At 38.6% G+C, this 21,677-nt stretch overlaps 1 protein-coding gene across 2 annotated transcripts in view; it reads right to left on the bottom strand.

Annotated features, from left to right (window-relative positions):
- LOC148877348 (Peroxisomal membrane 22 kDa (Mpv17/PMP22) family protein) overlaps positions 1-20,725 on the bottom strand; it is a 29,660-nt gene extending 8,935 nt beyond the window's left edge. The window contains exons 1-2 of one of the 2 annotated variants that reach the window (XM_088985364.1): positions 20,222-20,725; positions 17,516-17,744 (exon numbers count right to left, since the gene is read on the bottom strand). In XM_088985364.1, coding sequence (XP_088841490.1) covers positions 17,516-17,744; positions 20,222-20,563 — 571 coding nt within the window. In that variant the 5' untranslated portion in view covers positions 20,564-20,725. The remainder of the gene's footprint in view (positions 1-17,515; positions 17,745-20,221) is intronic. The other variant, XM_088985374.1, reaches the window with a different exon arrangement.
- Positions 20,726-21,677: the final 952 nt, after the last annotated feature.

Below are 21,677 nucleotides of genomic sequence, written 5' to 3'. Positions count from 1 at the left end.
TGACGCATCCGGATTTTATTCAGAAAGTGGAGGATTGGTGGAAGGAGGAACTAAAAGGAATAAGGTGGGAAGGAATCAAATTCCATAAGAAATTGCAAAGATTAAGGTCTAAAATAAAGGAGTGGAATAGGGATCATTTTGGAAGGTTAGAAGAAATGAAACTGACTCTAATTTCCCAGATTGAAGAGTTGGACAATGTGGAAATTGAGAGAAATCTTTGTGCGGAAGAGAGGGATTTAAGATGGAAATCAAAAAAAGAATTGGAGCAAGTCCTCAAGAGAGAGAAAATATCTTGGAGACAAAAGTCAAGACAAAAATGGATAAAGGGGATGGGAATACACAATTCTTTCATTCGATCGCCAATGGAAGAAGGCGCAAAAACTTTGTGGCTAGGTTGGAAATCAATAGAGAACTAATCTCAAATCAAGATGAAATTGCCAGTATCTTTGTGGACCACTTTAAATCCCTTTACAGGAAATCTCTGGAGGATAGATTGAGATTAGAAGGTTTGGAGTGGCCTTTGCTAGATGAGGAGGCAGCAAATTGGCTGGAAATAGATTTTGGGGAAGTAGAAATAAGAAAGGTTGTGTTCTCCATGAATAGGTTTAAAGCACCAGGCCCAATGGATTAACAATGGCTTTCTATCAGGATTGTTGGAAAGTGTTGAAAGATGATTTACTAAAAGTCTTTAAGGAATTCTCAAATACACATATTGTTACCCCTAGAGTTAATGCAACTTTCTTGGCCTTGATTCCAAAGAAAGGTGATGCTATCCATCCAAAGGATTTCCGACCCATTAGTCTTGTGACTAGTGTTTACAAGATAATTGCTAAAGTCCTATCATTGAGGATCAAAGTATTTCTCCCTTCCCTCATCAGTCAATATCAAAGAGCTTTTGTTCAAGGGAGACAAATAGTCGATCAAATTCTAATAGCCAATGAATGTGTAGAGGAGATGAAGAAATCTAGGAAGGAAGGTTTTGTGTGCAAATTGAACCTAGAAAAGGCCTACGATATGGTGGATTGGGGTTTTTTGAAAGAAATTCTGCATCAACGGGGTTTGGGGAGAGATGGTGCAATTGGATGCTTTGGGTGTGTACGATCTTGTCATTTTTCCTTGTTAATGGAGTGGTAAAAGACTTATTCCCGGCTTGTAGAGGGTTAGGGCAAGATGATCCCCTACCACCCTTCCCTTTTACTTTAGTGGCAGATGTCTTCAGTAAACTTCTCTCTAAGGCAGACAGAGAAGATGAATTTAGGGGTTGGAGAGTGGGTAGAGACAATGTCCCACTTACTCATCTCCAATTTGCAGATGATATCATTATTTTTTTGTGGAGGGGACATTAGGAAAGTCGGGAGATTGAAAAATCTAATCAAGAAGTTCGAAAAAGTGTCAAATATGAAAATCAATTTGGACAAGAATTGCATAGAAGGGATTAATATGGAGGGGATGGGCCTACATAGGATAGCAGATTGCTTAGAATGCCATATCACCCCATGGCCTCTGACCTACCTAGGGCTTTCCCTAGGTGCAAACCCGAAGGAAAGTAAGTTTTGGAACCCAGTTATAGAAAGATGTAAAAAGAGATTGGTTGCTTGGAAGATAAGTTACATATCTTTGGGAGGTAGGATCACTCTGATAAAATCTACTCTGGCTAACTTACCCATCTACTTTCTCTCTGTCTTTACGATTCCACCAAGAGAAGAAAAGAAATTATAACAAATTATGAGAGATTTCCTTTGGGAGCTGGGAGAAACTAGAAAGGACCACTTGATAAAATGGGAGGTTGTGTGTAAAAGAAAGGAAGATGATAAAACTCATACTAGATGTTCGTATAAGTTCAAATCAGAAGAAAGAGAAGAGAGAGAAGAAGGAGGAGAAGAAGAAGAAGAAAAAAAGGTCACAGCCGAACTAGAGAGAAAAATTCAAATCCCTCTAGTCGGCCCTTTTTTTATTTACTCTAGTCGGCCCTCACTTAAGTGAGAGCCACATCAGCTGAACAACTCATATATAACTAAACATAAAAGGGCTATACTACCCTTGCGTAGCCGACTCTAACACTCCCCCTCAAGCTGGTGAGTATGTCATCTAGTCCCAGCTTGTTACATATGTAGTCCACTCTTCCCCGATTCAACCCTTTGGTAAATAGATTTGCCCATTGATTTCCTATGTTCACATATGTTGTACTTATCACTCCACTAAGCACCTTCTCACGTACAAAGTGGCAATCCACTTCTATATGCTTCATCCTTTCATGAAACACTGGATTGGAGGAGATATAATCTACAGCTTGATTATCATAGTATAGTTCATAGGAGTGTCAATCGAGTATCCCATCTCCTCTAAGAGATGCTTCAACCACACTAATTCGCATGTTGTGTGTGCCATAGCCCTATATTCAGTCTCTACACTAATTCTTGCTACCACTATCTGCTTCTTACTCTTCCAAATCACTAAGTTTCCACCAAGAAAAGTGCAATACCCTATAGTGGACTTTCTATCAGATATGGAACCGGTCCAATCAGCATTCGTATATCCCTCTATCCCAAGACTTCCTCCACTCTTATATAACAAACCACAACTTGGGACTCCCTTCAAATACCGCACAATCCTTAAGACTGCCTCCCAATGTGGAATTTGAGGGTTCTACATAAACTGACTCACTACACTAACTGCAAATGAGATATCATGTCAAATGATAGTTAGGTAATTAAGCTTACCCACCAACCATTTGTGCCTTCCCAGATCCTCAAACTCCTCACCTATATCACTACCCAATTTAACATTCAATTCCATGGGTGTTTCAGTTGGTCTGGCACCCAACAACCCTGTTTCTTCTAGCAGATCAAGAACATATTTCCTCTGGCACAGATTAATACCATTCTTGGACCTCGCAACCTCTGTCCCTAGGAAGTATCTTAATTTTCCAATATCCTTTGTCTGGAAGTGATAATGCAAGTAAGTCTTCAACTTGTCAATCCCTAGTCTGCCACTGCCTGTGATAACAATGTTATCTACATATACCATCAAGAGAATCTTCCCAGCATTTGATTCATAATTGGATATGGAATGGTCAACCTGACACTGTTTCATTCCAAACTTCTTCACCACTTCACTAAATCTCCCAAACCATGCACGGGGAGATTGTTTAAGTCCATAAATAGCTTTCTTAAGTCTACATACCTTCTCACCCTCCCCCCAGAGCAACAAACCCCAGTGATTGCTCCATGTACACCTCAAGAAGATCACCAAGTAAAAAAGCATTCTTGATGTCAAGCTGAAACAAAGGTCAATCAAACATAGCAGCAAGAGAAATCAAAACACGAACTGACCCAATTTTGGCAACCAGAGAGGTGTCTATGTAATCAATACCATACAGTTGTGAATAACCTTTAGCAACTAACCAAACTTTCAACTGTTCAACACTCCCACCAGGTAAGTATTTAACCGTGTACACCCACTTACAGCCTACAACACGCTTACTAGGCGGAAGAGTGGTGAGGTCCCACATATGAGTACGAGTCAGGGCCAAGAGTTCTCCTTCCATTGCTTGGCGCCACCCTACAAAAGTGAGGGCTTCCTGGACATCCTTAGGAACAAAGACAGAGGATAGCATAGAAACAAGCTGGCGATGGGAAGCCGAAAGATGAGATAAAGAAACATAATTGGAAATGGGGTGGAGAATGCAACTGTGTTTACCTTTCCGCAAAGCAATAGGAAGATCAAAATCAGAAATTGGGGTTGGGGTTGGGGTTGGGGTTGGGGTGGTAACAACTGTCGGATCTGTCGACGGTGACGAAGCTAGAGGAGCTGGTGCCTGACGATGTGTATACACTTGCCAAATAGGTGGTCCTCTCTCAGGTAGTTGCATGGAGGCAAAGATTGGGTCACAACTGGAACAAGAGGAACGAAATGCTCAACAGGAACTGGAAGAGAGGGTGATGGCAACGGAGGAGAAGAAGTATCCGACCCAAAGAAGAAAGGAACAAACTCAAAAAATGCAACATCAGAACACACAAAAGAACGTCAAGAACGAGGATTATAACACTTATGCCCTTTTTGAGTCCTGGAATAGCCAAGAAAGACACACTTAGTGGATCTAACATCTAACTTGTCCATTCCAGACCCAAGATTATGAACAAAGCACACACATCCAAAAACTCTAAGAGTAAGGGGAAAAGGAGACAACATGGGAAACAAAACAGAGAAAGGGGATTGGCCTTCAAGGATAGACATGGGCATGCGGTTAATAAGAAAGCAAGATGTAAGGACAGCATCACTCCAAAAGGGTTTGGGGACATTCATCTGATGTACGAGGGACCGAGTAGTTTCCAAAAGGTAACGGTTCTTTCTTTCAGCCACCCCATTTTGTTGAGGGGTGTAGGTACTCGAGGTTTGATGGATAATGCCATGTTGTTCCAAATATTCTTGAAAGGGTGTGGAAAAATACTCGCGGCCATTATCAGAACAAAGAATTTTAATATGTACACCAAATTGATTACAAATTTCAGCATAAAATTTCTGGAAGATAGAAAACAGTTCACTCTTTTCTTTCATAAGGTAAAGCCATGTCATCCTTGAATAATCGTCAACAAAAATTACAAAGTACTTGTAACCATTATAAGACACTACTCTGTTTGGACCCCAGATGTCCGAATGGACTAAAGAAAAAGGACTCGATGTATGACTATCAACTCTAGGACTGAAGGAAGCACGACGATGTTTCCCAAACTGACACGACTCACAATTTAAATTAGAAAGACGACTCAACGATAGAAAAAGTAACTGGAGAGCTCTAAGAGATGGATGACCAAGTCTACAAGGCCACTGATGAGGGGAAAGAGATGACTTAAGAGTTGTTGTCGAACCACCTCCATCAAGATAATATAGTTCACCAGCTTCATGCCCTCCACCAATCTTCATCCCCGTCTTGAGATCCTGAAACACACAAGAGGAAGGGTAAAGTTATTGAGCAATTAATAAAATTAGTCAATTTACTAACAGACATCAGGTTAAAGGGAAACTTGGGAACATATGAAACTGAGGAGAGGGATAATGAATTTGTGTCAACATTACCAACAACACGTATGGCTGATGTAGAGCCATTGGCATGAGTAACAAAATGGGAAGTGGACGGAGAAACGGATGAAAACGCACCTGGAGTTCCAGTCATATGATCGGAAGCTCCAGAATTTATAATCCAACGGGAAGGTGTGGATGCCAAACAAGTTGTACCTAAGTGTGCAAGGGTAGTCGTGTTCTATTGAAATGTACCCTGAATAAACCACTCATACTCATCCCGTGAAACACTCACCATCTCCTTTTTGGAAGCATTTGTAGATGTAGTGGGGATTTGATCAATAACTTGAGATTCTTGTATTAGCTGCCACCATTTACAGCTACATGATTTGCCCAGGTTGAAGGTGGGCCATGTAGACCATAGCAAAAGTTGATAGTATGTCCCTCCATACCACAATGAGTATACCTTCTCTGAGTATTACCACGTCCCCTACCACAGGCTCCCCCTGAGTCTCGTCCTCCAACACGACCACCACCACGATTATACATGCCACCACCACCACGACCATACATGGGTCCACCACCACTACAATGGCCATGTTGACCTCCTCTTCCACTATCTGACATGGTGGAAGTTTCTGTTGGTCCAACTAAAATCCTCTGAAGACGAGCAAACACTTCCTCAAGAGAGAGAAGAGCGGACCCACCTAGTATTTGTGCCCTTACGGGTACATACTCAGACTTCAGCCCTACTAAAAATCTGGTCACATCCAACTGCTCTCTCTGTTGTTGCTGAATTTTGACATCAGGTGTAAGAGGATGATAAACATTCAACTCATTTCGTTAATTTCTCATACTGGCACAATAGTCTTCAAGACTCTAATACCCTTGTTGCAGATTGAAGTACTCTTGGTATAGTTGATACCCTAGTAGTGTTATTTTGTCTAGAATATAGTTTCCTTACATGATCCCAGACTTCATTGGCTATATCTAAAAACATGAACTTCACATTGATTTTGGACTCCATGCTATTCCATAGCCAAGTCATAATTTGAGCATCCTCCTGCTCTCATTTATCATATCCCAGAGAATCAATTAGGGGTTTATCTTCCTTTACATGTTTCACTTTCTTTTTGGCTTTCAGGAAAACTTCAACAGACTTAGCCCAAGGGACATAATTCTCACCATTCAGTTTTATAGAGGTCATCTGCACATTCAGATAATCAGAAGGCACCATCACACTTGATTTGCATTCACTGTTGTCTCCCATGACTGCACAAGAAAACAAGGGGAAACTATACCACTAGATTGTCACTCTACTGCCCTAATGAATCACCACTCCACACGAATGACTGAACACCACTAGGGTTCCTAGTATCAGGTTTCAGCAACAACACTCACAACTCTTCACCACTGTTTCAGCACTAGAAACCCTCACAACACACCTCACGAATAGGATATTCAGTTCTGCAACATATAAAAGAAAAACTTGCTACATACCACAACTTAGTTCGAAGATCATGTACCTGTCGAGTAAAAGGTACCAAGTCTGCACTGTCACCATCACAAAACCAACCCTCTTCAAACTGCTAAGTAGAGAGTTTTCTACCAACACACAAAACCACAACAACTGCACTCATTGGAGGCATGGAAACCCCCAGAAGGAGAAAACAACCAATCCTTTTCTTTCTTTCTAAAAAACTCTCTAGTTATCAATGAGAATTTTGTAAAACCCTAGAACGGAATGCGCAGAACAGAGAAAAAAAGGAGGCGACTGATCTGAACTGATTATTGTGGCTCTGATACCATGATAAAACTCAGATTAGATGCTCATATAAGTTCAGATCAGAAGAAAGAGAAGAAGAAAAGGTCGCAGCCGAACTAGAGAGAAAATTTCAAATCCCTCTAGATGGCCCTTCTTTTATTTATACTCTTCTAAGGTATACAAGAATTACCACTGTGCCCTCACTTAAGTGAAACACATCAGCTAAACAACTCATATATAACTAAACATAAAAGGACTATACTACCTTTGTACAGCCAAGTCTAGCAAAAGAAGGTGGTTTAGGTCTAGGGAATATAAGGAAGAAGAATACAGCTCTGTTAGGGAAATGGTTATGGAGATGGCCTCTTGAGAGAAAATTTGTGGGTTGAAGTAGTGGCAAATATACATGGTAGATTGGAGAATGGTTGGGACACTAGTGTATCACATAGGGCTACCTTGGCAGCACCTTGGAAAGCAATTCATAGCCTCCTCCCTTAGTTTCTTGAGTACATCAGGTATGATGTTGGCTCAAGGAATTTAATTCGATTCTGGGAAGACACTTGGTTTGGTGATCGGCCTTTAAAGGAGGTTTTTCCTTCTTTGTATTTATTTCGTTGTATAAAAATAAGGTCATTTCAAATTTTTTGGTTCTTCCTTCTTTGCCTTTTGAGTCTTAATTGGGATCTCGGATTTCGTAGGGGTTTGAGGGGTGAGAAAGCAACTTGTCTGTCAGAGCTTCTCCTTCTCCTTGATAGTGTTTGCTTAGTGTTTTCTTGTCCAAATAGAAGAATTTGGTTCCCAAGTCCTAAAGGTTCCTTTTCTTGTGCCTCCTTTTTTTAAACTGTCAGTCCTCTTCCTCAATCCTTTCCTTGGAAAGAAGTGTGGTTTCCATTGATTCCCCCTAAAATTTAGGCCTTCTGTTGGGAAGTGGCTCTTGGGAAAATTAACACTCTGGATTATTTGCAAAAGAAGAGGCATTTTCTATGTATTTCCCTGAATTGGTGCATTCTATGCGAACCTGATGGTGAATCTTGTTACCAGTTACTAATTTCCTGTTCATTTGCTACAAATATATGGAATTGGTTTTTCTCTTTGTTTGGGTGCAAGTGGAATATGCCAACGGAGATAAAAATGTTGTTTGACCCATCTACCTTTGTGTTTCCGAAGAAGAGGGGAAGAGTAATGTGAAAGTACACTAAAGCAACAGTGGTGTGGACCTTGCGGGAAGAAAGAAATGCCAGAATTTTCCAAGAGAAAGAAAGGAGCAAACGACAAATTGTGGAGTGTGTAATGACTAGGGTTATACACTAGCTACAAATGGTGGAACTATTCAAAAATTTCACATTTGATGATATTTGGCGGAATTGGCCATTAGTAGCTTCTAGATCAATGCAGAAGGTTAAGGCAAGACTGGTTTGGGCTCCTCCCATTGAAGGATTTCTGAAATTAAACTTCGATAGGAGTAGTCAAGGCAACCCAGGCCCAGCTGAAATAAGATGGGTCATCAGAGACAAGGAAGGAAAATTAAGAGCACTCTTCTCAAGACCAATGGGGAATGGAGACTCCTTAAAGGCAGAATTGTACGCAGCCCTACAAGGTGTACAGATTGCAAGAGTGTTGGGATTGGAAAATTTGGTGATAGAAGGGGACTCCAAGGTGGTGGTGGGTTGGCTAAAAAACCCAGATTCAGTGATCTAGGCTTACAAAAATGAATTGAAGAAATTGAAATGGTTAACTCAGCAGATGGAGGTAACTATACAGTGGGTAGGGAGGGAGGCAAATGCTTTTGCTGATTCTCTAGCTAAACAAGGGGTAACTAGGGAACAGTTGTATTGGACCCAATTGTAAATCTATGATGTTTCTATATCAATGAGTGAGGTTGCACATCGCGCCTCATTTTAAGATGCTTGTAACAAATTATTTATTATTTGCTTCTAATGAAATCAATTGAATTTTATCTATCAAAAAAAAAATATTAACTAGTTAGTATTTTTAAAATATTTATTAAAATCAAAAAAAAATATTAAATTTTATAATAAATCATATTCTAAATTGAATTTTATCTATCAAAAAAAATATTTAATAAAAAATCAGAATAAATTTATTAAATTTTATACTAAATCATAATTTATTATAAAATTAGTATTAAAAATCATAATAAATTCAGTCATTTTATAAAAAAACAGAATTTATCATAATCTTAATACTACAAAAAGGAGAATCAGTTTATTAAATTTATAATAAAACATAACATATTATAACTTTAATATTTAAAAAATCAGAATAAATGTATTTCTATTTACTAGTGTGAAATAAATATATTAGAATTTATAATAAATCAGAATTAAAAATAAGAAAAGAAAATATTGGATAACCTTGTAAAAACATCAAAATGCATAATAAATCAGCAAATCGCCATTTACTAATTTGTTATTGATCTTAGTTTCTTAGCTTTATATAATAGTTGGGAATAAGATAATAGTCTAGAAATATGTATTAATGCTTCGTTTACCATTTTACAAAATATTATTGCATATTTCCACATATTTCATAATATTTCCACAATGTCTCTAATTTTTATAATATTTCCCCTCGACATTTCCAACATATGTCCTATATTTTGGTAAGCGACACTTCCATCGAAAGATGCAAAAAAGAAAATCATAGCCTTAAAAAGTCATGTGTACCACCACTTGCACCAAAAATCATATGCCAATTAACAATCCTTTCTACCAAAATCCATGAAATCTTCGAGAACAAGAGCACAATCCATGAGAAAACCACTAGCATCAACACATAACTTAAGAAAAGACTACACCTTCATATGCTTGTTTCCTTCTAGAGGCACCAACAAAGCAAAGGGGACTATAGAAATGCAATAAATCACTACTACAAGAAAAAAAAAATGATCTATTGATAGAGAGGCTGCCTCATGGAAACAAAAGAGAGTAATTCCCAAATTAGAGAAATTGTGTGACGTCTAGAAAATATGTGATCCACCAATTCCCCTTATCTCTACATGTACAATGAAAGAAAAAAGAAGGAAGAAACAACAGATACCCACCTCCTCCATGAGACAGGGCACTTGATTCAAGCAATAGCAGAAATACAGCAACATAGGAATGTTAGACCAAATCATGCAAGATTGCGCAAAAACTAAGCAAAACAAAAGGCATTAAAAAAAAGAAGGAAAATTCCAATGCAAAAGGAGTCCCATAACTGGAATTTCAATTAAAGCAGGTTAAGATAGGTTTTAGTGATGTTTCTGGGTGGAGTGAACTGAACTGAACTAACATGGCTGAAATTGAAATTAGACAAAAGAAGTGCCAAAATGTGACCAAACAGCTCAACACAATCATAGAGAAATTAAAAAATTATGGTTTGTTTTGGTGTAGGCAGATTTCTAAGAGAGACTTTTTTTTATCAGTAACAATGAAATTTTATTAATGATAAAACAAGATTACAATGCATTTGGACTTCTCTTGATCCAATTACATTGAATTTCCATGTCCCTGGTTAACCACTTATATTTCCTCTTTTCATTGCTGTATTTCCACATCATATAGCACTTTCCTCTGTTAGCCATTTCACCACCATTTCAGAATCACCTCCTATAACCACCTTTTTTATCTTCATTTCCTTGACCCTTTGAATCCCTTCAATGGCTCCAAGAATCTCAGCCCTCAATGAGTCTCCCACCCCAGTCGGCCCAGAGTACATGGCTAACAAGTTTCCTGTTCTAAGAGAGACTTTTTCCATATGGTTTCTTCATGACTCTAACCAAAAGAGAACCTAAAATTATGTTTTGAAAGTAGCTCATCAGGATGAATTTCGGTCAAAATAATGCAGATTAATCCACTTCAGAAAAACAAATTAACATCCATAAGTAATAACCAAACAGAATGACTAAAAGAGAATTAGAAGGATGAGAAGATAAGAGGATGAGAACCATCATAATTATTCCAAGGTTTCCAAGAGTCTGAATCTCTAGGGTTCACGGGAATCACTCACCAATGAATGGACTCAATGAAACATCCAAAGTTACACCTAGTAGTTTCAACAAAAAGAGGGGGGAGAGAGGAACCATTTCGCTAGCCAAGATAACTATTTCAAAGTTTCCACTGAGTTTGACTCTCGAGGATTGATGAGATCACTCAGTAACCAATGCACTCAATAGATCATCTAAGTTCCATTCACTAGTTTCAAAAAGGAGTTGGAGAAAGACAGAACCATTTGACTGGTTGTGATAGATACAGAACAATGTCTTGAAAGGTGTAGGTGTGAGGCAAGGCACTTCATATGTGTCAAGCATAAGCCTCAAGGCATGATGCTTAAGCCTCATTAACTCTCATTCTTTCAAGAACAAACAAGCACTAAATTGAAAATAAGGGTAGAAATATGCACAAAAAGATTATACTTTTATTCAAAAAGAACATATGATACAATTAATCTTCATATAAACAAGGATTATTAAGTATTTGAGAATTTAAAATGGATAACATTATTTTTACAAATCCTTCATGATTATTAGAAAGTTCCTGTATGTAAATATAATCTTTAAGTTTGTTTAAAATTATATTACATAGATACTGGTATGAACGTCAGAATCTAATACAAGTACAAGGTGTCACATGAGATTGAAATCTCAAAGGAACATTCCCAGGGATTGAAAAGAAATTTCTCATTGTTAGAAATTAAGGAAGCAATATTTTCCATGGATAGATCTGCCCTGGGACCGGATGGCATCTTTATGGCCTTCAAGAGTGTTGGGATTTTCTAAAATCTGATCTCCTGGAAGTGTTTGAAGAATTCTATTGTAAAGGTAAGATCCCTTTTGGATCACATGCTACCTTTATTTTTTTGATACCAAAGAAAAAGGAGGCAAAATCTCCCCCAAGGATTTTAGACCAATCAGTCAATAGGGAGTCTCTACATAATCATCTCGAAGGTTCTATCAGAAAGGATCAAGCAGGTTCTACCCTCAATAACGCCACCTTTCCAGGGGGCCTTTGTGGAAGGGAGACAGGTTGTGGATCAAATCCTTGTGGCAAATGAATGTGCTGTTGAGAAAATAAAGAAAAGAGGAAAGAAAGGGTTTGGTCTGTAAGTTGGACTTAGAGAAGAGGAAAGAAAAGGTTTGGTCTGTAAGTTGGACTTAGAGAAGGCCTATGACTTAGTGAACTAGAATTTCTTAGTAGAAATCCTAGAGAGGCTTGGGTTTGGAGAAAGGTGGAGAAAGTAAATAAAAGTTTGTATTAAGTCCGTACACTATTCCTTCCTTATCAATGGAGTGGCGAAAGACTTCTTTCCGGCCATGAGAGGTCTAAGTAAGGGGACCTCATTCACCTTAATAACATATGTCCTTAGTAAGATGATTGTACTTGTGGATGCTCAGGGTTTGATTAGGGATTGGAGGGCTGGAAGAGACCAAGTAGTTGTTTCACGTCTCCAATTTTCTGATCATACAACTTTGTTCTGTGAGGACATTGTTTCAGAAATGGTGGGAAATCAAAAGTTGCTGACTGAGAATTTTGAGGACCTTTCTAGATTGAGGATTAATTGGAACAAAAGTGGAATTATTGGAGTTAATTTGGAGGAAGGGGAACTCCTAAGCTTTGCAGAGGTGTTGGGCTGTGAGATTAGGAGTTGGGATGTTAACTAGTAGGCTTACCTTTAGGGGGGGGGCCTGAGGACAAAGGGATTCTAGAAGCTGGTGGTGGAGAGATTTGCAAAGAAACTGACCTCATGGAGGAGAAATTATATCTTCTTAGGGGGAAGAATCACCTTGATTAGATCCACGCTAGCAAATCTACCCATTTGCTTCCTTTCCCCTTTTTGGATCCCGTCAAGGATAACAAGACAATTAAAAAAGTACATGAGAGATTTTTTATGGAAACCATGGGAGGAGAAAAGAAAAAGGATCACTTGGTCAAGTGGGATCAGGTTAGTAAGCCAGAAGAGCAAGGGATCTAGGATTTGGAAACATTGCTCATAGGAATACTGCCTTGTTGGGTAAATGGTTGTGGAGATTTCCTTTTGAAAGAGACATGTTGTGGCACAAGGTAATTGCAAGCATTCATGGTCTGGATTGTAATAGTTGGGATGCTGAAATGACTCCTCACTTGACTTCAGACTCTCCTTGGAAAGCTATTCATGATATATGCCCTATTTTTATTAGTTCCATTCGGTATGATGTGGGCAAAGGAGACAATTCGTTTCTGGGAAGACCTTGGCAGGGGAGTCACCATTAAAACATTATTTCCTTGATCTCTATGCCCTTTCTAATTTCAATAATCAAACCATATCTAGTTTAGGAGTGCCTTCCCAATCAGGTATCAACTGGAACCTTGGTTTCAGAAGAGGTCTTGCGGAAAGACTAAATAGAATGTAATTTGTTGGTTGATCTTCTTTGAACTTAGCAGATAGTTTTCTTAGACCCAAACCTAGAAGACTCTAGGTTCTAGGTATTTTCCTCATATGGACTTTTCTCCTGCTCCTCTTTTTTCAAACATCTTGCCTCTGTTAGCTCCAAACTCCCAAGGGGTGGTTCTCCCAGTGAAAGAAATTTGGAGTAAGCCTGTCCCACCAAAAATTCAAGCTTTCTATTGGACTCTCTTCCTTGGTAAGGTAAATACATGTGATTTGTTGCAAAAAAGGAGGCCTTTTTCCTGCCTCTCTCCCCATATGTGCTTTTTATGTAAGGATAGTAGAGAGTCCCTATCCCAATTACTAATCTCTTGTTCTTTTGTACTCCATATCTGGGTTTTTTTCTGTTCTTTCTTGGGTTGTAGGTGGGACCCTCCCCAAGAGGTGATGGATATTTTCAATCCAAACTTCTTGAGGCAACAAAGAAAAGATGAAGAATAATGTGGAAAGCCACTGAGGCAGCTATGCTTGGGTAGTGTGGGAGGAAAGGAATAACAGAATTTTTGCTAGAAAAAGTAGGAACTTTAGACGAGGTAACCAACAATATAAAAGTGAGTGTTGCCTTATAGATAAAAGCATTAGACAGTTTTTCTTAGTTACTGATATCCTAAGGGCATGGAAATAAATAGCACAGTCATCAAGAGAAAGGGAAAAACTAAGAGTTTAGTGGAAACTACCAGAAGTTAACAAAGTAAATTGAACTTTGATATGGCAGCTCTTTGGGCAACTTGGGATTGGCAGGAATAGGTGGAGCAATCAGGAATTCAGAATGTAAGATTGTGGCTCGATATTCACGGCCAATTGGCATCACAAACTCAGTGAAGGCAGAGTTACCGGCTTTACTGCAGGGACTCCAATTGGTAAAGCAATTGGGTTTTCGACAAGTGGGAGTGGAAGGGGATTCAAAAATAGTCATTTCTTGGGCAAGATGTAATAGACATATTCCATGGATTCTTAAACATATATTCAGGGAAGTTCAAATATTAGCAGAGGATATCAATGCTGACTTCAAGTGGATTAGAAGGAGTGTAAATGGGCTAGCAGATATGTTTGCCAAACAAGGGGCTGCAAGGTAGGTTCCTGTCACTGTAAAAAATTCCCCAAGAGCACCAGATTTGGCCAAACTATGAGCTAAATGGTTCAACTCCCTAGGAATCCAGATGAGCTTCACAGTCATGGAACTCAAAATATCTCTTGCTTCGATCAGAAAGTGAGCAAGTCTTCAAGGACCATATCTTTCTAAACTGTTGTTGACAGAACCTCCTTTGATAGCTAGATTAGACAATCCCTGTTCTTTTACTATTCAAAGCCCAGATAGGACAGCTGGAACCTCAGCCTTTGTGGAGTCAGTAATCCCAATGGGTCCGCCGAAAGCCCACCAAATGCTTCCATCTCTTCTTCTTAACACACCTCCAATTCAAACTGTACTGAGATTTTCCCAAAGCACTACCATCAAAATTTAAAACAAAACCCTCCTCATTCCTATCTAGGAGTTTGGGAACTCTTTGAGGGATGGGGGAAGAAAACAAGAACTCCACCACATTCAGCTGTAGATTGTTCAAACTTCAAAGAAACCCCTTTCAATTCCGTAGGATTCAGCACCCACAAATTACACAAGTAAGATATTTGAGTGATCAAATCACCCACAAATCTACCTTTTTTCTTAAAAAATATGGCTATTTCTCTCTTCCCACACCCCACAACACTGCTTGGACCACCGCATTCAAATAAATTTTCCCTCTTCTACCAAGACAACTACCTTGCCGTTGTCAAAGGAATTCTTCTATATGTTCAGGAACAGCCCAGCTGTAACCTACAAGATTAAGGAAGTGCAGTCTGCAGATTCACCATTACTGCGGCATAGGGTACAGACATGGGGGGAGGGGGTGTATAACTTACCTTTGTTTTTTTTTTTTTTTGCTGTAATAAATCACAAATGTTTATTTTTTCTAAGCAGGCCTCCCACACAAAGAATGAAACTCTAGGAGGGATATGTGAACACCAAACCTTAAAAGGGAAACTTGGAACATTTTCTTCCAACACCAAGGCCCCGAAAAAGGAATTAGTTGAGAACTTCCCAGAAGGGTGAAGCTTCAAATTCGTTGGTCAGGGGATGAAGGGGAAATGTAAACATCTATTGAGCAGAGAAGGTCTACAGCTTCTCCATTCTCTACATTCCTTAGAGGTCTTCTTAAACTTAAGTTCCAATTGGTTTCAGGGGGTACAGAAGAAAGGCAAGAGGCAATTTTGGCTTCTTGGTTTTGGGAGAGGTGAAAAATGCAAGGGTAAGAATTAGCCAAAGATTTTGGGGAAGAGAGAAGATGGGAGAAAGAAAAGGGAAACCAAAAGTATTCTGTCCGTCCTACCAAGTTATTATTTATACTAATGGGCCGAGGCCCAATAACTAACAGCCAAAGAACAAAAGAAATAAAAGCCTCCAAACATTCCTCCCAAAATTGGGGCACTATGTTGGGAAGTGTAAAAACGCAAAGATCAACACTTTGGACATGCTACAAAAGAAGAGGCCAAACTAGTGTTTGTCCCCAAATTGATGCATGCTTTGTAAGGTTGGCGGTGAGACTTGTTATCATTTTGCTAATCACTTGTCTTTTTGTTGTGTTTATTTGGGAAAGTTTTTCTCTCCCTTTGGTTACAGGTGGATGGTGACCTTAAATATAGCAAGTCTTTTCCATGCAGAATCTTCAATTGGTCAAAGAAAAGAGATAGGATTTTGTGGAGATGCACAAGGGCAGCAATTTGTTGGACAATATGGGAAGAGAGATGCAAGAATTTTCAGGGATGAGGAAATACGTCCAGAGGCAGTGTTTGAAATTTGAATGCATTATGGCTAGGGTGGTGCATTGGGTAAAATCTTTGGAGTTGTTTTCTCCCTGTACATATGTATGATGATTTGTGGAGGAGGTGGGGAGAAGTGGCTTTCTTCAATGAAGTTGAAAATCCACAATCTTTGGACACCACCCAAGGAGGGGTTTATCAAACTAAACTTTGATAGAAGCAATATGCGAAATCCAGGCCCATCAGGTATGGGAGGTGTTTTTTATCAACAAGTATGGGAAGTGAATTTAGAAACAAGGAAATATTATTACCTTGTTCTCAAGACCACTTGGTGAAGGGACTCTACAAGGGCTGAACTCCTAGCTGTACTCCAAGGACTGATTCGGGCCAAGGAGATGAACATAAACAATTTGATTGTAGAAGGTGACACCATGGTTGTAATTTGATGTTTGGAAAACATGGAGAAAGCAGTATGGGGTTATAGAAATGAAATGAAACAATTGAAACAGCTGATGAGGAGCATAAATTTAAAGATACAAGTGCCGAGAACAGAAAATGGGATTGCTGATACTCTAGCTAAGCAAGGCATCAATAGAAATCAGTTGTTTTGGGCCTGTTTGTAATCTGTATACCTTGAAGTGGTAGGGTAGTAATCACTACCCTATCCACAGGATGCATGCTTGTAATGATTGAAGCATTTTGAATCTTTAATAAAATTTTGCAGTTACTCATAAAAAAAAGCCCCTGACTACACTATCAACTGCCAACAGGACACATTAATCAATGCAAACAACACTAAAAAAGTAAGAAACAAAGAATGATTATACTAAATTATCAAGTATTACAAATCTACCACTTGTGTCCAAATTTTACCTTAAGGGGTTGAGGTTCATTGGTCACATATTACAAATGTGTCAAAGAAAAGAATTCCCTCAAGTGTCATTTCATTCTTCACATCCATACAGGTCAAATACAGGTATGGCACTCATTTTGAAGTGTTCCATGTAACATAGGTTAAAAACACAAAAAAAAATAAATAAATAAAACAGATTATATAGATATAAGCAAAAGACACAGAATTGGCCTTTAACCCAGTCTTATGATGAGAACTCTAGTTCAATTAATGTATGAAATGCTTGTTCTTGGTAAGAGTCATCACAATTCACAAGTGTAGAAGACCCTTCCACTTTTAGCATGAGCCTGAAAGTTGAGCCTCAGGGTGGTTTCCCTAGCCTTGCTCCAAGACAAACCTCAAGACATTAGCCTTACTTTGTAAAATGATGCTACAAAATTGTCCTTGCATCATTGCATTGAAGTATTATCTTCTTTTACATCCTCTTTTCTTTATTCAGTTAAGTTTTTACATTTTCCTGTCAAACTAGAAAGAGATTTTATAACAAGAACACAGAGATGCAAGGAATCATCATTACAAAAACAAAACAGTAGTTATGACAGACAAAAATAAAATAAAATAAATACCATAATTGAAAAAAGGAACATCTTGCTTACCTTGTAGAGATGCATTCAGAGAAAAGAAAATAACAGTCATTGTAGGTCCATAAACAGCCTGCCCCATAACAATTTTCTTTAAGGTAGTAACCATATCCCGCTTTGGAAAGACTCTTGACATAAAGTTGAACCAGAAGTGAAGTGATGGTCCCAAAACAAACATTCCATATCCAGCCATACGTAGTGTTCTTATTGAATCAAAAGAATCTGAAGATGTTTCCGAGATCATCTGAGAAAATTTTTTTATAGAATCAGGATATAATGATGTACCATAGGTAAAATCATTCATATAGAAAACCAGCAAAGGGAGACACAACATTTGACAATATAAAACTATTGAGTTACAGGTTCAAATTTCAAATACACTTCAGAATTTTTTTATCAATTGATCCTTTTCATGCAAATTTCACAAGAGAGAATATTACCACTAAAAAGGAAGAGTTGACACATCTGAGCGTTTTTTTAATCAGCGATTCAGCAAAGTAGAATTCTAGACTTCTATTGTGAAAACAGAAAATGGTGTTGTATGTACAAGATGTACATGTTTTTGTACATAAATAAAGACCCATATAGCATAACACATTTCCATTCCCCTGCTTTATTGAGAACCCCACAATCACTAAAAATTTAAACCAATAGACTCTTTCACACAAGAGTTTAGCCTCTATGTCCTGCTCCATAAGATCCAAGGACCATATGCCTCTCCTCTTATCCAGCTTATGATTGATCTTGAGTCTCCTTCAATTTGCTAGCCCAGTAACCTGCTGCCCTTTCTAGTTTCAGCCCTTACATTACAGGTAGTAGCACCGCCCTTATTGGCTTTTCTTCCCCTATAAGGCTTGAATATGCAAGTAACACATCTGCCTGCAACATCCTTGATGTGATGGCCTAATTGGATAGTTATTTAAACTTATACCCGTTTCATCCATCTCTGGTTTAGTCATCTCCTCTGCTATTACATCTCAATTTCTATTCCTATACAGGCAATAGAGACCTACATTTGGTAATCATCATTTCATATTTTTTGAAGTTCCCATCCGTACCTTAAAAGCAGCAGAAGGAAAGAAAGATATCAAGCCATGATATTTTTTTTATCAATATCAAGCCATGATATTTATCAAATGATAAATATTGTGGCTCCATTAATCACCAGCATCATCATCCAAGCCTTATCCCAACTATATGAGGTCGGCTACATGAACCCTGTCTCACCATTCTGTTCTGTTTAAAGCCATATCCCAACTATATGTGGCTCCATTAACCAACGTTTCAAAAATCATGTGTCAGGCATACCTAGGCAGTTGGCTCAGGTGAGGCTCATTTTCTAGTGTTTGGCTTTTATGTACCCATATATGCCTAACCTGAATTGTTGTTCAGTTTTGATGAATTAAACCTGAACAATGCTGAATAGGTAATTCACTATATTGTAGATTGAACCTATGATTTATAAGATTTAAACAGTTCAAGACCATGTGGAACTTGAATGTATGATCCTATAACTGTTTTAATAACACAATGTTCTAACCAAGTTGAGCTAACAAGCTTTTTGAAATATTTTATTTCTTTCAGAATCTTGATTTGCATATGCCTGTATATTAAATTTTCTTTTTTTTTTTTTTTTGTGATACCTCACTTCTTTCAGCCATGTGTCACAGGCTTTAGGAACTCTTTGCACTTGAATGGTGCTTCTTGCTTTTAAAATGCTACCATGAACCCAAAAGGTCATTGTCACTTTACCCCTCGTTATTAAAACAAGTATAGTCATATAGTGCCCGTAATTTGGTGTGATGGCTGACATCCACTTTCTCACAAGAAAATGGACAAGGTCAAGAGCTGGTATTCCCTCAATTGCCATTTTATGTAGGAAAGAGGCATCATACATGATCTTTGTACTTCTTGAGCTCAATGGGTTACCAGCAAAATTACTAAAGTAAGGGCAGACCCGCTTTCCTTGTTATATTTGTTATTGTCAGGGTGGCGTTCTTGCAGTAATTTCTTTTTATGCTCCTTTTTTGGAAGAGAAAAATAATTTCTTTTAATGCTTCTTTTTTCAGAAGAGAAAGATAATTTCTTTTTGTGCACCTTTTTTTACTCATCTCAACTAATTAATCTCTACATAACACACAAATGAAGGGAAATGTCTCTTTGCAAGGATGTCATTTTTTTCGTTTAGAAACTAAGGCTGTGAGTGGTTGCACATAAAATGAAGGAAAATAATGGTTTCCTTAAAATTATATTCAGTAGGAAAACGAAAAAAAAAAAATATTGCTAAGTTTCTTGGTGTTTTGGTGTTTTTCTTAGATTTGAAAACAAATTTGAGTAGTTGAGTGTTGCAAAATATGAATAGAGATGGCTAACTTCTGTTTGGAAAATAACTCACAGAAATTTGAGAGGAATGGCATTTTCCTACAACCAGTACTCACATTTTGGGAAATGTTTATTTTCCACATACATTTTACGTGAAACCAAACATCGTAAAATAGCAATTTTCGGGAAATCATCGGTTTTCCTTCATTTTACGTGCAACTGGTGGAGCCTAAAAAGTCGGACACAAGTCCATTTGCACCATCAACAGAGTATGGACCTCAGAAAGTGATGTACGACAAGATTCCGTACTGCTTGAGCAGTTGGGCTAAATGGTGGAATGGATCATAAATAAAACTAATTTTAAATGGAAGAAGAAGAATAAGAGAATATTAGGGTTACCTGAGAGGACAAGTCGGCAGCTGTATAAATAAGGGCAGAAGTGATGCTTTTCGTGAGAACGGGATGGGATCCGATCATGCCCAAATACCATCCAACAAAACCACTAGTCGTCGAAGAAGAAGAAGAAGACGAAGAACACAAAGATGAATAAAAAGAAGTAGAGATGCCGGACCCCTTGAGCTTCCTGAATAGAAGAAGGGGTGTTGGAGAGTAAGCTCTTGACTGTTGCTTTGTTAGAAAAGGGGCTTCTATTGAAACACAAAAGTTCGGTATGGAATATCTCCCCACCAGTCGATGGAGGCAGCGCTTCCCACCATTTCTTAGAAACCAGCCGCCGCTCATAGTCTCGCCTTCTCGTCTCCGGTCAGATTTCGTGGAGAAACGAAGGATGGAGGGAGCCGGTGGGGCGGGGGTAGGTGAGAAATGAGCGCTCGCTCTCGACTGCTATTCGGCCTACTTTCTTGGAAAAAGTGGAAACGTAGAAATGAACCTTCGGAAAAGTACACCGGTTTTGGTTTTCAATTTATGACCGGCACGTAAAAAACAAAATACGCGTGGCATATAACCTATGCTACACTTTTTTGTGGCCGGTATAACCTCGTGAGAGTCACCGTCATATTCATTATTTGGTCATCTGTATTATTTGAGATGGATATTTTTGTCAATACGGTCATTGATTATTGGATTTCTAGCAAATAAAGGCAACTTTTTGCCCTCAATATCAATAAAAAGTAATCATTTTATAAAATAATTAAAATAAAAGAACTTTTTTAGAAAGAGAGTGGCACTGTTCGTCGTCTTCCTCTACCTTCCTTTATATTCATGCCAGCCATTTCAACGGATCAACAGGTCCCGACAGTTCATCTCGCGTGCCGGAGGTTCCAAAAGTCAGAAATATGATGGGCTTTATGCAGACTGATTCTTCCAACAGAAGAAGTAGAGCAGTTCCTTGGAAGGGCTGGCAAAAGGATCCCCGATGAAGTCAAGTTCACCGGTGGAGTTTTGTTGCAGGGAATGAAGCCAGTGCGGGCACCCACCGTTCTCTTGTATGTCAACGTAATGTTCTGGGCACCATTGTTAAAAAGCAGAGCGAATGACGGGTAGTTCAAGTCTTCTGGCTGAAGAACTTGATTAGTAGAAGGAAAAGTGAAACTCCGCCGAGCTACGACAGCCATTTGAGATGAAGTGTAGTTCAGACTAAATAGGTAGTTTAGGTAGCCTTTAGTGCCGATATCATAAATTAGCCCCGGATCGGATACTCCCTCAGGGTTGATATGTCCTGGTCCAAATGCAAAAGGTGTTGCTAAATCTGAAGAGGAAGAAGAACCAGCAGAAACATCTCTAATTGGAGTAAATTTGTTGTTTAGCATATAAGCTGTTGTCATTAGAGCTGATTTGATCGCTGAGGGAGACCAAGTCTCTGTGTACAGATTTAAGGAGGGCAGCCAGGCCACTC

The sequence above is a fragment of the Nelumbo lutea genome, chromosome 1 (genome assembly GCF_056320005.1).
Source record: "Nelumbo lutea isolate HS-2025 chromosome 1, American lotus-T2T, whole genome shotgun sequence".
Taxonomy (NCBI): domain Eukaryota; kingdom Viridiplantae; phylum Streptophyta; class Magnoliopsida; order Proteales; family Nelumbonaceae; genus Nelumbo; species Nelumbo lutea.
Note: the sequence above shows the minus strand (reverse complement) of the source record. Positions and strands in the feature narration are given on the sequence as shown.